This window comes from Aspergillus stella-maris (assembly GCF_047715825.1).
Source record: "Aspergillus stella-maris strain CBS 113639 unplaced genomic scaffold BDV14scaffold_1, whole genome shotgun sequence".
Lineage (NCBI taxonomy): Eukaryota > Fungi > Ascomycota > Eurotiomycetes > Eurotiales > Aspergillaceae > Aspergillus > Aspergillus stella-maris.
Window position 1 is genome coordinate 86,480 of NW_027396795.1, and position 16,060 is coordinate 102,539.

A 16,060-nucleotide genomic window follows, 5' to 3' on the forward strand; every position below is an offset into this window, starting at 1 on the left:
GCGAAAGATTTGAGGTCATCTTGAGACGTAATGTTGGCTGCGATTATCTGACTTCGACTGGGATGTCATCAAATGGCATAATGCGGAAAAGCCAGCGGTGGCTGCACAAGGTGACGTGAGAGGGGTTTTGGGCGTCATGGAGGCGAAAAATCTGTAGAATACTGGGCGAAATGTTTTGTGGGAGGAAGATGAACCCTTCGGGGTGTTGTTCCGGTATAGAAGCCATCGAGTGGACTCGGGCCAGGGCTCCGCAGCGCCCTGTGACATTGGTTTCTCCAACTTGATGTTCACCAGATTCTCCCACACAACCACCCCCTGCCTTTAATAACATCCGCATACCGTCGCGCTGCTACAATGGATATCGCTGCGTCCTTCCAAAAGCACTCTTCCTCCATAAAATGCATTGACATGCATACAACCGGGGAACCGACCCGGATCGTCCACTCGGGATTCCCCCACCTCGACGGGTCGACTTTGCTCGACAAACGCGACCAGGCGCAAGCCCAGTATGACAATCTTCGGAAGCGTCTCATGCTTGAGCCAAGAGGTCACAGTGATATGTACGGTGCCATCTTGATCCCGGATACCGAGCTCGTGCGTAGCGGAGAGGCACACATCGGTGTTCTCTTCACGCATGCTGGAGGATTTTCGACAATGTGCGGCCATGCAACGATTGGGCTGGGGAGGTTTCTTGTTGATACGCGCGACGTGAAAGTGTTCCCGAAACGAGATGACTTGGTGGTAGATTCGAAGAAGAAGGAAGTGGAAATCAGGATCCACGCACCCTGTGGAGTCGTCACGGTTTCTGTTCCTATCCTCTATGGCGAGGACGGCACCGTCAAGTCAGATGGCACCCGGGGTGTTTCTTTCCTTTCAACTCCAGGGTATGTCGCCGCCCTGAACGTCGAGATAGAAGTCCCAGACGAACTACGATGGCCGCAGCTAGGGAATAAAACCGGTATCACGGTTGACATTAGCTATGGAGGCGCCTTCTATGCCCTGATCGAGGCGAGAGACATGGGATTTTCGAAGGGACTCGAGAGTGACGAGGAAGAGATGAAAGAATTGGCAAATGCAGCAAGGGGGTTGAAGTATTATCTCTCGACGCACCCGGCAGTAGTCAAGGGTCTGAGACTGGCCGAGGATGAAAGGCTCTCCTTTTTGTATAGTGTCATGGTTGTGGACTCCAACGTCGGGTATCAGCCGAAGGACAGCGAGGGGGCGGAAACAGGCGTATGCTTTTTCGGAGACAGCGACCAGATTGACCGGTCGCCAACAGGCTCTTGCGTGACAGCCAGAATGGCGCTGGCCCATGCGAGACGTCGTAGGGACCCTGGGCAGCGGTGGGCGTACAACTCTCTGGTATCAAACCGCTTTGAGACTGGGGCATTTGTCGGTACGATTGTCGATGAGAACGCGAGTGTTACTGGATTCAACGGCAGCGAATGGCCGGCGGTCATCGTGCGGGTGGAAGGGAATGCCTTTTATACCGGGGCACAGACGTTTGTGCATGAGGCAGCAGATGTCATCAGCGAGTCTGGCTTTACGATGGGCATCTGAACGAGACTCGCAACTGCCAGTGATGTGACTAGTTAGGAAGGAGCAACTACTCGGGGAGCGCCATCGTACCTTCTTAATTTGCATTAACCATACTATAACCCATCGAGGGAGGTACGACCTGGGTTGTCTGAACATGGCAGGTACTCATTTTATAGCCATGGTATAGCACAAAACCTCAAAAAGAACATGCGAATGCTATCATATCATGACTACATCGTTTACACCTCAAGTACTGTCTCAAAATGCTTCAACTGGCTGAGCCGAAAAATATATAATGAGAAAATCAAAGTATGTATCAACCGCTGATCATTGGCACCATATCTCAATAAATGGACAATACAACATAAATAAATAAACAGCATCATCATCCATAAACCCCTCCATTCATCTACCTCCCACCACCGAAGCGCAATCCGGTCGCCATCGTGGAATCACCACCCGCGCGCCACGCCACACACATCACTCCCTCGGTACGGAGTACACCGCCACATCTACGCCGAAGTTAGACCACGAAACCATCAACAAACCTTCCAGAGTAACAAACATACCATATCCCATTCAAGGTCAGTTACATAACCGTGCAAAAACAAACATCACACTCGGTATCGCCGCAGTCGCAGCCAAAGCAGGGCTTCGAGACCGTCTTGATCGGCTTGCTGATCGTGGACCCGATGCTGGAGCCCGACGAGGGGAGCGTGAAGTTCACGGGGGTGGAGGTGGTGGAGGAGCACATTTTCTTTGTTGATTTGGTTTGGGACGAGGGGTTGGTGAGGGTTGAGTTCTTGGGATATGAACAGGTGAGATCAAGGAAGGTAAAAGCAAGATAAGTATTGACTGTCAAGAGATTGGGGATGCAAGATGACGCAGGCAGCAGAGTTGAGGCTTGACGGGTTGAATAGCGGGCTTACGTAATGGCTGCGGCGGTGCCTTAAGGACGGCTAATTATAGCAAAGCTTGTTGAGTTCAGTGTCATTGCTTGATTGAATTACAGGAACACAGGATGAGAAAGTATGTGAAATGAGTAAATTTCAACTATGAACATATAAAACTTTTCTAGGTATCTTCCCATCATAAGTCATTGCCAGTCCTTCATCACTCTGGCAGTAGGGGTCATTGCACGCAGGCTTTCTCCTGCCTGGTACTAGGGTATCTTTCTAAGTCGTCCAAAACATTCCAGTCTATCCATTAAGTTGTTGTTAATTTGGCGTCCGTGTCTCGTGAATGGGAATTTGTTGTTTTCGCTGTAATATTGCGATGCATTTACAGCTGGTCAGCCCAGGGGGCAGCGCCGGGCTGCATCTGGTTCAGATACTTGACGAGCTCGACGAGCTCGGCCCGGCGCTCGTCCTCAAGCTGCTCGGGGGTGCCGAGGAGGACGGACTGGAAGACGGGGAGGAACTGGGGAGTCAGTTCGCGGATGACGGGATCCTCCCACTTGTACATCTGGCAGATCATGCGGTACAAGGGGTCGTTCTCCTCGTAGTCGTTCTTGAGGGGAAGAATGCTGACGAGGACGGGGAGGACATCCTTGATGGGGACACTCTCGCGGTGCTTCAGGATCATGCGGCTGAGACAGCCGGTGGCGTTGTCCTGAAGGCGGGAGACGTCCTGGTGCAGGCATTGCTCAAGACGGCTGAGGATGGTAGGGAACTCCTTGACGAGCTCGTTGGAGTTGGAGTGCTCAACGAGACGGCCAACGGCGTAGGCAGCGTTGGACTTGGTCTGGGGGTCCTCGTCGCTGAGGCGGTGGACGAGCAGCTTGACGAAGGAGGGAGTGAACTGGGTAGAGGCGGCACCCATGCCGTTGATGCACTCGGCGAGGACACCGACAGCGGTGGCACGCTCGATGGACTCGGTGCTGCCAGCGTAGCGGAGGACAGTCTTCTCGAAGACCTTCCAGAGCTCGGCGAAGCTCTCACCGAGAGCAGCAGCCATACCAGAGACAACATCAAGAGCAGTGTCGACAACGATCCAGTCGAACTCGGAGGTCTCACCAACCTGCTCATCGTCATCCTCGGTGAACTCAAGCTGGCAAGGGTGCTTCTTGGTGATGATGTCGGTGACCATCTGGATGACGTTGTGCAGGGTGGTCTCGTTGGCAATAAGAGCAGGGCCGCAGAAGCGGAGGTTCTCAGCCATGTTGCGGTTGATGTCGGCGACAGTAGAACTAGGATCAATGGTTAGCCATGTCCATGAAAATCATCCAGTGATAACAATGCAGAGGAATCAATTATCAGTAGTAGATAAACGTCTTTCACATCAACGACAACTTGTGTCTCAAAGTGAGCTGGGTTAAACGAGGTATTTCATCATGTAATTGAGGTATGGTGCAAGTGCAGGATTGAAGAAAATGGATATACATACCGGTCATCTTCCTCAGTCCACATTTTGATGGTGGCGGTCATGAGGATCTCACCGAACTTCTTGACCTCCTTGGCGGGCTCAACCTGGAGGGGAAGACCAGCCTTCCACTCGGGCATCTGACCAGACTCCTGGGCAATGCTGAAGAGCATAGCGTAGGAGCGGTGCATGGTGCTGATGGTGGCCTTGCGGACACCCTCGTAGGGGTGCTCAACAAGAGGCATGACGGTCTCGACAGTCTTCTCGAAATAGGGGAGGTAGGCGCTGCGAGTGTGTGTAACGAGGTCACCAATGATCTCAATGGCAATCTCCTTTTCAAGAGCAAGAGGCGTGGTGGCAGTGATGTCATCCCAGTCATCCTCATCGTCGTCAACATCAACATCCTCAATCTCACCGTCTTCGCCAACGGGCTCGTCATCGTCATCCTCGGCGCTGGCAACCTTGACCTTGCGGCCAGCGATGCTCACCTCCTGACCAATGAGGTCCTTGGCGGCCTCACCTAGAGAGAGCTCAAGGTCATCATCGTCCTGCTCAAGGCAGTTGAAGAGACCCTTGACAGCACCGTCGAGGAAGGTAGCGAAGTGCTCGCCGTAGACCTTGGCCATGGCACCCCAGAAGATGTAGGTGCTCTCCTTGAGGCGGGAGTGTCCGAGGTGAAGAGCCTCCTCGGTAGCGCGCATAAGAGGCTCAACGTAGGGCTGATAGCGCTCGGGACCAGCGGCAGCAGCCATCTCACCCATAGCGTCGGTGACGGAAGCACGAAGGTCAAGCTCCTCCTCGCTGTCCTTGACAGCAGCGTACTCCTGGAGGAGGTGCATAGAGTCATCGAAGAACGGGAGGAAGGCCTCGCCAGAGGAAGAAGCAAGGGAGCCAAGAGCACCAGCAGAGAGACCCTTGATTCTGAAGTTGGGGTGTTTGAAGAGTTGGTGGAGGATGGGGACGAGCTCATTCTGGTACTGAGCGACGTCCGACTCGTCGAGACCATCGACGACAGCATCGATGGCGGACAGACCAGCCTTCATGATGTCGACGGTAGGACCCTCCTCCTCACCCTTGGACTCCTGCATAGCGCTGGCAAGGTTCTTGAAGAGCAGAGGCATGAGCTTCTCGTGCTCGCGATTCAGGTCCTCAGTGAGGTCATCGGCCAGACGAGCGACGGCGTGAAGAGAAGCCTGGCGGACCTTGAGCTCGCTGTCACCAAGGAGCTGGAGGACCATAGGCATAATCTCCTTCATCTGGGTGCTGATGAAGTCAGGGGCACCCTCGACAACCATGCCGAGAGACATGATACCGGCACGGCGGTAGTCGGGGTTGGAGTTGTTGAAGTACTGGCCAAGAGACTGGAGCAGAGGAACAACAACCTGGCTGGGAGGCAGGCTCTGGGCGAGCATGTCGAGAAGGCCAAGAGCAGAGCGAGCAGGGGTGATGTCGTCGTCGGCTGGCGAGGCGTCACCAAGCTCAGTGACGATCTGAAGAGCAGTGCGGGCAAGCTGCTCACCAAGGCGCATACCCTGGATCTTAAGCTTACGGTACTGGACAGTCTGCATCAGGAAGCTGATGGCCTGAGTACGGGTGTCCTCTTCAGCCTGTGTGTTGGCGGCAATCTCGTTCATGAACAGAACAAGGTCCTTGAGATGAACAGTGAGGAGAGCGGGGTCATAACCAAGGAGAGTCTGGAAGACCTCGAAGGCCTGCATGATGCGGTCATCCTCGCCCTCGTCGATGGCGCCCTTGAGAACGGCAACCATGGAAGGAACAAGGTCCTGGAAGGCCTTGACGGGAGCCATGTTCTCAGCAGAGTCGAGGTACATGGCCAACTTGCTGAGAGCAAGGAGAGTGTTGATGCGGACCTCAGGGCTCTCAGGGTCCTGGATGGTCTTGGCGAAGAGAGTGAACAGGTCCTGGAACTTCTCCTCGAAGCCCTCGCCGAGGGTCTCGAGAATGGTGAACAGAATGTAGAGAGACACAGCACGCTCATCCTTGTTACCACCGTCCGCGGCACGGATCAGGAAGTTGGGGAGATCAGCCCACTGGCCATCCTCAAGGTCGACCTTGGCGACAGCAGAGATAACACGGGCGACAGAGTGACGGACGAGGTCGTTGGCCTCGCTGACACCAGAGCGAAGAAGCTGCTCGCGGATGGCGGGCTTCTGGTCGTTCTGAACCTTAACCCAGTGCTTGCCGACCAGGGAGCGGGCCTCGACGGCAGCGAGCTGCTTCAGGTTGGCATCATCGTGACCGGTAGCGATCTGAATGAGGAAAACGAGCGACTCGGGGTGCTTGTAGTACTCGCGCTGGAGAACACCGGTGGCCTCCTTAACGTTGCCCTGGGTCGCTGGGAAAATAGGTCAGCAAGGGATCCTTATCAAGGAACGCGTCTCGTCGACAAGATGTGGCTGGTACTCACGGTTCAGGACAACCTGGAGCTGCTGCAGGAACCGTTGCTGGTCCATGATGTATGATGATATGCAGCCTTTTCAAATTTTTCTTGCAAATAAAACGTGGGCGGGGTTATCCCTCGTCCTCACAGTATGAGAAGACTTTGAAAGGGACAGGAATGGCTGCCTGCACACAGACAGACAGCGCAAGGGGTATCACAGAAAGATGAACAAAAGAAAGATAACAAGCAGAAGGGAAAAGGAAAGAGGAGGATGAGGGAGGGGAGAAGAAGAAGAGGAAGAAGATAAATGTTGTGGAGGGGAAGCCCAAAAGAAGAAAGGCCTGAAAAAAAAATTTAGTTAGGGGAAGCTTGGTCTTGGCGCGATCATGTGAGATCCCCACATCTACAACGGCGTCAACAATTTTCTAGAAGACCCAATTTTTAGACATTGCTATGTTTACTGGGACGCGTGGGTTATTGAGTCCAGAATCGTGTTCAACGCGTTATTCAAACAGATGATAGTTTCTAAACAAACAAAAGCAAATTTCGTATCCAAGTCCAAACAGCCCTGTCGCCTTATCTTATGCTATATAGTAACAGATAGTAAGGAAAGAGGGCGCATATAATGACATTTCCACGTTTCGTTCTTCATATGCATGAGACGTGGCTAATAGCTGCAATGTTGTACTGCCAATCAGGCATGGCGTGTGCCGCGAACCAGCGCGACTAGCTTAATATTCGTCCGAGTCGTAATCGTCGTCAACCAACAGAGAGCGGTACCCTCGCGACGCAAGGTTTTCCTCTAGTCCACCATTGGTCTCGGGGTCGGCATACCCTATTGAACTCGTTAGCAACGTCGATGAAAATTTTCAGGTACTAGCAAATTTACCATCGCCACCAAAATAGCTAAGCGCGACAGGCAAGAAGATGAGCGCATGGGTCGCCGCAAAAATGATCAACGCTAGCCACACCCGGAAGTAGTAGATCTCGAAGATTTTGCTTCTGGTAAATGCCAAAACGCAGACTCCGAGAAGCTTGGTTACGGTGATGCCGCTAAACACGCTACCGCCGACATTCACCAATGCCGTCCAGGCGCGAGCGTCCTTGCCGCGGAACCTAGTGGGCACGTTGTCCATGATGGTGCGCGAGGGGAACATGAAGGCTCGGGCAATGTGAGCGCAGAACTCAACGCCAATACCCACGCAAATAATAAGGTTAACGAGGGAGACAGCATTCAGCGACACGCCGGCGATGGCCATGGAACCAATGATATCAACAGCAATGATGACGACCGTCGCGGTAACGACAGCACCAGTGGCAACGGAGCCTAGAAGAATTGAGGTGATGGCGAAAATGATCGCCACCGCTGATCCAAGTAGGGTGCCAGCGACCTGCACAATCGAGACGTACTGGTCGAAGAAAATGTAGGACTTGGAGTAAGGGAACACGTCAATACCGTGCTCCTGAGACAGCCCATCAGCGATGCGACGAGCGGATATATAAGATTTTATGAAATCATCCTGGGTCCTCAGGGCGGTGTGAGATGTCCTAAAATGGCTCGCATTTGTCGTTACTCGGACCGGATCGTAGACAAGGGCATTGCTATACGGCGCTTTGCCACCGAGGGGACACGAGGCATCGGTGGGCGACTCGATCCATTTCTCGAGATAGTGGATAAACTCCTCACCTTCCGGCATGCCGGACAGACTGATGTTCCAGGCGGGGCTTCGATCTTCGAAGCACAGGTTGCCGTCCTCATAGCAGCAGTCTTGCTGAGGGTTGAGCCAGTAGAAAAAGTCGTCGATCCAGCTGGCAGTGGAACCAGAAATGTAGGAAACGTCCGGTCGTTTGGATTCCTGCTCCAAAACGAAAGGCAAGGAGTACTCCTCACACGTGGTGAAGCGACCACAAAGTTGTTGCTGGTGTTGTCTCTCAGTGACGTTGACGTTCCGAGTGACAAAGTAAACGGGTGGGCCGCTTCCAAAGTATTCACTAAGGTCGTTGAAGTATTGAATCAAATAAGAGTCACTCGGAAGCGCAATACGTTGATCCAAGCCCAACGCGACCTCTGGGATCAAAGCCAGACCGGCCGTGAGTATACCCAAGAAGACAATAACAACAAGAACCTTGACTCTGCGATTGAGGATGAGGGGCGCGTAGACCTTGCGAATGAATCTTTGAAGGGCGCCCTCTCCATCCTGATCGTCGAAACCGCGATCCTCTGCCATACCAGAGTTGGCTTTGCGCACCGTCAGACAGGGGAAGCAGTCTGCACGGAGGCTTTCGACGCGCCTTTGGTTCAGCGCCAGGACGGAGATAAACATTGTGACTTGCAGGATCGCGTTGATGAAGACAGCGCCAGCAGCATAGACAGCAAAGTTTCGGACAGCCGGCATGCCGACAAAGACGCCCAGTGCAAAAGCAACTGTTTCCGTGATAGCGGAAAGGAAGATACTGGGCCCGATCCGACCAATAGCCCGAGAGATGCGCTCGTCAATCTCTTCATCGGGGTGGCTAACGTTTAATCGCTCGAACTCGTGGACAATCAAGAAAATATTGTCGACACCCACAGCTAGAACCAGGAACGGGATCACCTCGGCGATGATCAACGTCACCTTAACGCCCAGGGCGGAGAACAGCCCAACGGATGCAGACACCGACATTAGGACGATGACAATGCCGACAACACCAAGTGTGAACTTGGACTGCACGAGTGCATTCGCCGGATTGCGAAGAAGTGAGGTCCATGTCATCGTCACAGACCCAAGTGCCAGTGACGCATAGATAAACATTATGATATAGCTGACAACCACAATCTTAGCGTCCGTATTACTGGATTTATTCAGCTCTTGCTCGATACTTGCTTCCGTAGAGAAGGAAACCCGCAGCCCACGTTGGCTGGCTTCTTCTTGCACAACCTGGAAAATCCGCTTGAAGCTGTCTTCCCAGTCGATGGCTTTGGCCTCTTCGTCGGAACCTTGAGCATGATTATTGACGACCCACGTAACGATAAGAGCTTGAGAGTCCAGAACATTCCCGGTGCTCTCGTAGCCACCGAGAATCATTTGGGGTCTCAAAGGCTGCGAGAAGTCGGGAAGACACCCGGGATCACCTGGGGAATCAGTGCATTGCTTCAGTCGGTCCTCCCAGGTATTCGGGTCGAGGTTCGAGACAGAGCCACCGAAGTATCCAGTCACCGACTGAATGACACATGCATCGCCGGTGGGCTTGAAGCAAATATCCTCTAGAGTCGATCCACGATCCATGGAGATCATTCGGCGAACCCGGGATTCGACATCAAACCACCAACTCAGGGTGTTATAATCAAGGACGCGTCCATCACCACCAGTGGAGTTGTCGTTGACGAGGAAAGCTTGCTCCGCACGGTAGAAGGGTCCGAAGTTCTCGTCGAAAAATGCCTTCTCCCTGGCAGCAGCAGACGTCGGACTCACCCACAAGCGCACGGGGTCTGTCTCAACCGCGAAACGCAACCAGCCCAAACTCATTAACACAACGATCACAACACTTGATATGATCGTCAAGGCCGGGAAACGCGCACAGACTGAGCCAAGGCGGTTGAAGATGGTGTCGAGCATGGTGTTCAGCTTGTAGTATCCAAGAGGGTATTCCAGGCGGCCAGCTGCGTGCACAATGTCGCCTTCGTCTTCATCGTCACTGGGAGTCGGGTCTTGCAAAAGCCGCACACGCTCAGGCTTCCGGTAGCGGCGCTCTTTATAGGTGAAGTAACTCGAGAAGCTAGCAACAACCAGCAGAAAGACCGAGTAGATAAGAATAACCGAGAATGACAGACATGGTAGAAGACCAACGTGACACTGCTCTTCAGTCTTGATCTCAGGAAGCTCAGGACACACATCCGGGCAGTCGACACAGGAGCAGCGGTACGATGGGTCGGCATCATTACAGGCCTTAGGGTGCATCGGCAGCGCCTCCATACCCTGCGCGTCCTCTAGCGGTTCAGTCCGGTAGTTGATCTGGAACGGGCTTCCCAAAAGCTTCTTGTCGCCAAGGAACTTCACAAACTGCGAATAATTCTTTGCACCACCTCCAATAAAGTCTATCGCCTTTCCTCCAGAAGCACCATTCTTGACGTTCTTGCAGCTGTCGTAGAATCCGCTCTGGTATTCCTCCGACCACAAGTTATCGATCTCCGTAACTAAATCCTTCCCCGAGTTCCCCGGCTCGGTCTTGGTAACATTGATGAATAGCGACTGGTCCGGCGAACAAGTAAACGTGCAAAACATATTGAAGAAATTATCCTTGCAAGCCGGACAAGAAGCGATAATCCCCTCGGCAAGCTTAAGGTTATTCGAGAGCGCATCGATCTATACACCAGACAAAGCACATCATTAGCATCATCTCAACCACAACAAGCCCCATCTTCTAAGAATGCACATACCTGTTCATCCTCACAACAAACCGGACCCTCCTCCCACTTCGCACCACAAACATTTACCAGTTTCTCCCTCACCGCCGCTTCGGGCTCCCTCGCAAGCCCATTATCAGGACAAGGAAGCTCTCCTCCAAAGAACGACTGTTTCCCGCAGTGGCCGCGGATCGCACATCGGCCCTTTTCGTGGTTTTTGGTCTCGCCCTGCGCGAGCGCTTGTGAGGGGAAGCTCAGGGCCGCGGCGACGGGGATGAAGCGGAGTCCCCGCATCGTGTTGAGGGGTTGAGATCAGGCACTATGATCGGTGTGTCATGTAAGTTTTTGGTAGTAGTGACAGAACGGATGGTATAGAGAGAAAAAAGAATGGAGGACAGGACTTGGAAGAGCCTGTTAGATGACGGTGGTGGTGTCGCGTTGTCGGGTCGGGACTCCGGGAGGACAAGGCAGGGCGGCCATTGGAGATGGAATGACGATCATGCGTGCCAAGGAATACGTAAGCGGAGGCTGGCTGCTCTGGCCGTGTCATGTGATGTGAGTTGCCGTGGCCTCGGCTGAGGATGAGATATCCGCTCGGGATAGAACATACCGCTCGCCGAGCCCTACTTCTATCCTAATAAGCAGAGCACTTGATCAAAACTCGACAAGGACAATCCAAGATAACTTGTTCTGCTTAGCATTGATACTACAGGAAACTTGCTTCTGCTTGGTCTTTATCTCATTGATCTCTCCGTTCTTAATTCTTGGAGAAAATGTTAAATTCCCTAAACACCAAATATATTTACTTGTTCATCACGCATCAAGGTCCCAAACGTTGAGTCATACCAAATCCGAAAGAGTATATCAGAAAACAAATCAAGCCAAAATCCTCCTCAACAAAGCATCCCCAACCAACGCCTCATAATTACCGGGCCTGACCGTAACACTAACCTCCCACTCCACCCCCTTACCCTTACTCAGATCCCCACCCCTCGTCCGAGCAGGCATAACAATACAAGCACCAGGCATCATCACAAACCCACTCTCAAAGTCCTCAATGACCCCCAAGCCAGGCCCAAAATCCAACGAAAAGACCTTCAAGTGCCGCCAGCTCGTCATAACCACGTCCGCGGGTTTACCCTCTGTCTGGAACCAGTTTCCACTTGAAGATACGGCCGCGGAGCAGCTGTGTGCGAGGGTTGAGTTTACGTCGTTGGTGACTTTTGAGCGGAGGTGGGTGGCTAGGTGTGTTAAGGCTTGGAGATCGGGGTCAATTGTTTTGGTGTCGCTGTCGTTGGATTCCTGGGCTGGGCCTGGGGCGCAGTGGATGGGACTCCATAAAGGGTAAATCATATTGCCAAGATATGTCTCCGGTAGAGGGGGTGAGATCCGCCGACGCATATCAGCGACCATGAACATGTGCGTGGGGTTGCTCTGCTTATCGCGGTCGGCGTGGACGACTCGATCAAGCGTAATCCCTAGCGCAGCGGTGATGATATCGTTCGACGAGAAGGCAACGGAGTCGGTATCCGCCGGCAATTCGAGATGCGGAAGAAGTTCGGCGCAAGTCTCCTTCAGCTCAGCAACTTTCTCCGCACTAAATGTGAGACGATGTGACGAAGACATTGAGGACAGGGCAGATTCCACAGCGCCCCATTGCTCAATGGAGAAGTTCGAATCGAATGCTGGCGGGCCCAGCTCGAGTGAGTGGTCAAGCCGCGTCTCGCACTTGGACGGCCAGGCTGAGACCTTGTTGCGGAGGGCTGTAGCAGTCTGACAGAGGTTATCGATGATGGGCGTTGACACCGATTCTCCCTGGTTCTCCGCGGCAGCAGCTCTGCAGCACTCGCTAAGTGCCTGTAGGACTGTACCAGCACCAGAGCCATCGAAAGCCATATGCATGAAGGACATCACGAGCGCAACCTTCGTCGGAAAGATATTGAGCTGAAAGCGGAGGACAGGCCGCTGCTCCGAGGCAGGGACGAAGAGCGGTACCGGGAGATATTCAGCCGTAGGATGAGTCCGGAAGTCTTCATCGCTATCGAAGTGTCTCACTGTCAAGACTGGAACTTGGTGAGGCGGCGTGGCTGGAGGATGGATGAAGGCTCGAGTCTCAGGTTCATGGTGGATAACAACATCGCCGGCTAACCAGGGAAGATTTTTGATAAGCTTGTTGATTCCACTTCGGACGGTTTGGATACTGGTGCTGGAGTCGTTACTGCTAAAATACAGCATGTAAGGGAGATAGACCTTTGCTGTGATGTGGTCAATGGGTGTGAGCCCTATGGGGTCAAAGTCAGCGGCCATGCTGTTTGATAGCAAACAAAAAGCACCAAGAATGCGTGTAGGATAAAGCAACGAAGAGGGCCACTCGCCAACCCCGCCACTGGGGTAGGACTTGTTTTAAGAGACCTGTCAAGCTGCGGACTTGGACGGCACAGAGAAGGATGGACTAAAGCCAACGGCCAGACCCACAGCCACATCCCTGCCGCCATTGACGGACGCCATTTGATGCATCCAGAACCGAGATTACGGTCCTCTTTGACGGAGGATGCAACGTCTACCGGGAGACACTAGTACTTTAGTGTACATCTCGTTCCAGACCCAGTGGCCAGTCCATGGCCTGGTCACTGGTGTAGTGCATTTATAGCAAATCTATAACTCTAATGCTCTACATAACGTATACTAGGTGTCTCTTAAAATGGCCTCTGTAAGCTATTACCGCTTATTTGACTGTGGGTATAATCCTCTGCTCGCTTTCGCTGACCACACTGTCGGTATCGTTCAGTCTCTGGGGCATATTCCTCCGATGCCAACGAGGCTTGTTGCTGAGTTCATGACCGGCCGACCCAGCAGCACCGCTTGTCCACTCGTTGCTCTGCTTCTGACTGCTTCGCAGGCCAGGGATCCATCTAAACAGGACGCGTAGTGACGGAAGAGATCCGGTAATCAAGCCAAGGGCATACTCGGTGTTCATGAGGATAAGCGGGATACCGCCGGCATCTGATCAACGAACTTGCATTAGATCGACTGCAATGAGCTGTCTGGAAAAACAACGAGAGAACTCACAGGTAAAGTCTGTGGTATTTGTTTGGTACCCTAGAAGTGGGATCCGTGCTAAGCCAGCAGCGCACGCAATGAAGCCTAAAATCCGTCAGTGAAAAAGCTACCTGGACTTGCTCAAAGTATACATACCAAGTGCGAACAGCCCAATAATAACCAAACGCCGTTGAAGGGGCATCTGAAGTCTCCAGATAGTCGGCATTGGCATGATGATAATCACGCAGTCGATCAAAAACATTAGAATGGCCTGGTAGAGCTGAAGCTTCATCAAAACAGTGGACGAAAAGCATTTGGAGTCGGGAATAGACTTCCATGCTGCTTCGACCGGGCTACACTGGAAAATCAGAGGAAACTCTCCAGATATTGTCATCACAATCATAAAAATAATCATGCCAACGCCCAGACGACGGATGAACTTTGTAGGAAAGACCCGCATTATGAAGACAGTGAGGCTGGTCTTGACGGCGAGCGCGACGAATAGGTACGAGCATAGCGAGCAATAGACTATCTGAATATGACTGTCAGCGCATTCCTGTGGTTCCAACTAGAGACGGTTAAGGGACTCACATATTGCATCGTTTCGAGCTTGTCATTAGGGACTGTGTTCATATGATATCCGATGCCGTAGAATGTGATGATTATCGATAGAATCGCAAATAGCAGCACCATGATCTGTAGACATGGTCAGAATAAGAATTGCGACCAGACCCCGAGGACTCGCACCAAAGCCAGAATCACAAGGTAATCATCCAAACCAAACGCGTTGGTGACAAACTTGCGAATATAAAGCTGTTGTGCCTGTCAGCGCACGGTTGTAAAACCCATCCATGAATCATTCAACATACTCTCGAACAACAAACCACCAGCGCAACAAGCCCGACCGTTGAGATGATACCCCTGATGGTGTGTACCATCCCCGGAGAGCTTGCCGGCAGCTTGTTAGGAGGAGAGACATCCGACGCAGACATGATTTCCCCTCGTGCCTCACTCCCCCCCAGCGTTCATGAGATTATCGAGTCCCGACAATGAGTATCCGGATACCGAAAGTTAATCTTGCATTGAGTTGTGCAATTGCGGTCCCAGCAGTTTGGGAACGAGTCAAGTGGCTGCGGGCGAGCTGAGGGCGCATCCTGCGCATTATTACTGACAGCTTTAACTCATTCCTTCGGCCCCAAACCAGGTGTGACTGGAGCGTCTAACGTTCGCCTCGCATGATTAGCTGAAGAAAACTCTGAAACTGGATCATCAAGGCCAGGTCTTCCTGCAGCTTGGACCCTATCAAGTCTCATGTCACGCTGGGCGCCCAAGAGCGAAGATAGATCGTGGTGTGATAGCCGTGCGTCTAAATGACAAGTCCATCGCCCCCAAATACGCCCACTTAGCGCACAACGGGCCATCCCGTTGCGACTGGGTGCATGGACGGATTTTAGAGAGGATCCTTTGGACCGTACAGCTAGTGTCCTGATTTGGTGGACTCTGCAGAAATTAGCAGTACTTTTGCAAAGTGGGATGGCGATGCTAGGGTCGGCAAGGGAGAACCAGCATCCGGACTGGAGAATGGAGGGAGAGAAGGTTGAATCCACCTTCAGGAGCTAGGGCTGATAGCACAGACATTATAGGTCAAACGATAGGCGCCAAAGTCCCACGAGCCGTGGCGGCACCTGCCAATACATTCTGACAGGTGACAGGTCACATAAAGTTCTGGGCCTCCTCGGTGGTGACCCATAATTAGACGGGAAGATCAAGTCAGGGCCCAAGGGGGAAGGTTCAACGTTTGGCTCAAGCGCGATAAGAGCGAAGGTGGGACCGCTTCATAATTCATCAATCACTCATGTGATCGTGCACTGAGGTCAAGAAGTCGCAGATTTTTCGTCTGGCACGAGTCGGGCCCAATAAAGATCAGATCATCATCGCTCAGGCGGCCGAACCCATTTCGACATTGTCTTGCTTTCAAACAATGGCTGCTGCGTCATCTCCTGTTAGCTCGCTTGTAAGTCCAAGGAGGACACAAGCTAGTCCTTCTACGAGGCACCAGGCAAAGATATCCTGAGATTCCTATGCCGTAGTCTCGGCGTTGCGTGGGCTAGTAACCCTAGTGGAACCTAGAGCATCCTAGACCCATCAGAGCGGGAAGGCGCCAACGCCGACTGTATCCTGCACGGGATCTCGCCCTGACCTTCCCACAGTCCAGGGCATCGGCCCCTGATTTGTGTCTGGTAAGAAAGCCCAGAGATCAAAGCAAGTGCTCACCAAATATCGTGAGCACTGGCCAAGGCGCGATTCCGCTAAAGTAGCGATATATCCACCTGTAT

At 52.7% G+C, this 16,060-nt stretch overlaps 5 protein-coding genes across 5 annotated transcripts; 1 reads left to right on the forward strand and 4 right to left on the reverse strand.

Annotated features, from left to right (window-relative positions):
• Nucleotides 1–354: 354 nt before the first annotated feature.
• Nucleotides 355–1,560, forward strand: BDV14DRAFT_194454 (putative proline racemase; the record flags this gene model as incomplete). The annotated part of the gene is made up of 1 exon (XM_073771935.1): nt 355–1,560. The coding sequence occupies one exon, from the start codon at nt 355–357 to the stop codon at nt 1,558–1,560; it is 1,206 nt and encodes a 401-aa protein (XP_073633626.1).
• Nucleotides 1,561–2,476: 916 nt separating this feature from the next.
• On the reverse strand, nt 2,477–6,622 carry BDV14DRAFT_161663 (putative importin beta-4 subunit). Its single transcript, XM_073766781.1, has 3 exons — nt 6,329–6,622; nt 3,925–6,256; nt 2,477–3,727 (listed from the first exon to the last, which is right to left on the reverse strand). Exons 1-3 carry the CDS (start codon nt 6,372–6,374, stop codon nt 2,821–2,823), a joined length of 3,285 nt encoding a protein of 1,094 aa, XP_073633627.1. The 5' UTR covers nt 6,375–6,622; the 3' UTR covers nt 2,477–2,820.
• A 160-nt stretch (nt 6,623–6,782) lies between these two features.
• ncr1 (sphingolipid transporter NCR1) lies at nt 6,783–11,131 on the reverse strand. The gene is made up of 3 exons (XM_073766782.1): nt 10,719–11,131; nt 7,191–10,644; nt 6,783–7,136 (listed from the first exon to the last, which is right to left on the reverse strand). The coding sequence occupies exons 1-3, from the start codon at nt 10,977–10,979 to the stop codon at nt 7,033–7,035; spliced, it is 3,819 nt and encodes a 1,272-aa protein (XP_073633628.1). The 5' UTR covers nt 10,980–11,131; the 3' UTR covers nt 6,783–7,032.
• Nucleotides 11,132–11,561: 430 nt separating this feature from the next.
• On the reverse strand, nt 11,562–12,992 carry BDV14DRAFT_194457 (uncharacterized protein; the record flags this gene model as incomplete). The annotated part of the gene is made up of 1 exon (XM_073771936.1): nt 11,562–12,992. The coding sequence occupies one exon, from the start codon at nt 12,990–12,992 to the stop codon at nt 11,562–11,564; it is 1,431 nt and encodes a 476-aa protein (XP_073633629.1).
• A 321-nt stretch (nt 12,993–13,313) lies between these two features.
• On the reverse strand, nt 13,314–14,810 carry BDV14DRAFT_231 (uncharacterized protein). Its single transcript, XM_073776336.1, has 6 exons — nt 14,594–14,810; nt 14,472–14,537; nt 14,316–14,420; nt 13,881–14,256; nt 13,755–13,829; nt 13,314–13,688 (listed from the first exon to the last, which is right to left on the reverse strand). Exons 1-6 carry the CDS (start codon nt 14,714–14,716, stop codon nt 13,411–13,413), a joined length of 1,023 nt encoding a protein of 340 aa, XP_073633630.1. The 5' UTR covers nt 14,717–14,810; the 3' UTR covers nt 13,314–13,410.
• Nucleotides 14,811–16,060: the final 1,250 nt, after the last annotated feature.

Bases quoted from the DNA above. Each gene is read 5' to 3' on its own strand.
- BDV14DRAFT_161663 (XM_073766781.1), bottom strand. From the start codon at position 6,374: ATGGACCAGCAACGGTTCCTGCAGCAGCTCCAGGTTGTCCTGAACC. The intron at 6,257-6,328 runs GTGAGTACCAGC...CTATTTTCCCAG, and splicing joins GCTCCAGGTTGTCCTGAACC to CGACCCAGGGCAACGTTAAG. The intron at 3,728-3,924 runs GTATGTATATCC...CATTGATCCTAG, and splicing joins TGGACTGAGGAAGATGACCG to TTCTACTGTCGCCGACATCA.
- ncr1 (XM_073766782.1), bottom strand. From the start codon at position 10,979: ATGCGGGGACTCCGCTTCATCCCCGTCGCCGCGGCCCTGAGCTTCCCC. The intron at 10,645-10,718 runs GTATGTGCATTC...TCTGGTGTATAG, and splicing joins TTTGTTGTGAGGATGAACAG to ATCGATGCGCTCTCGAATAA. The intron at 7,137-7,190 runs GTAAATTTGCTA...CGAGTTCAATAG, and splicing joins TAGCTATTTTGGTGGCGATG to GGTATGCCGACCCCGAGACC.
- BDV14DRAFT_231 (XM_073776336.1), bottom strand. From the start codon at position 14,716: ATGTCTGCGTCGGATGTCTCTCCTCCTAACAAGCTGCCGGCAAGCTCT. The intron at 14,257-14,315 runs GTGAGTCCCTTA...AGTCATATTCAG, and splicing joins AGCTCGAAACGATGCAATAT to ATAGTCTATTGCTCGCTATG. The intron at 13,830-13,880 runs GTATGTATACTT...GACGGATTTTAG, and splicing joins TATTGGGCTGTTCGCACTTG to GCTTCATTGCGTGCGCTGCT.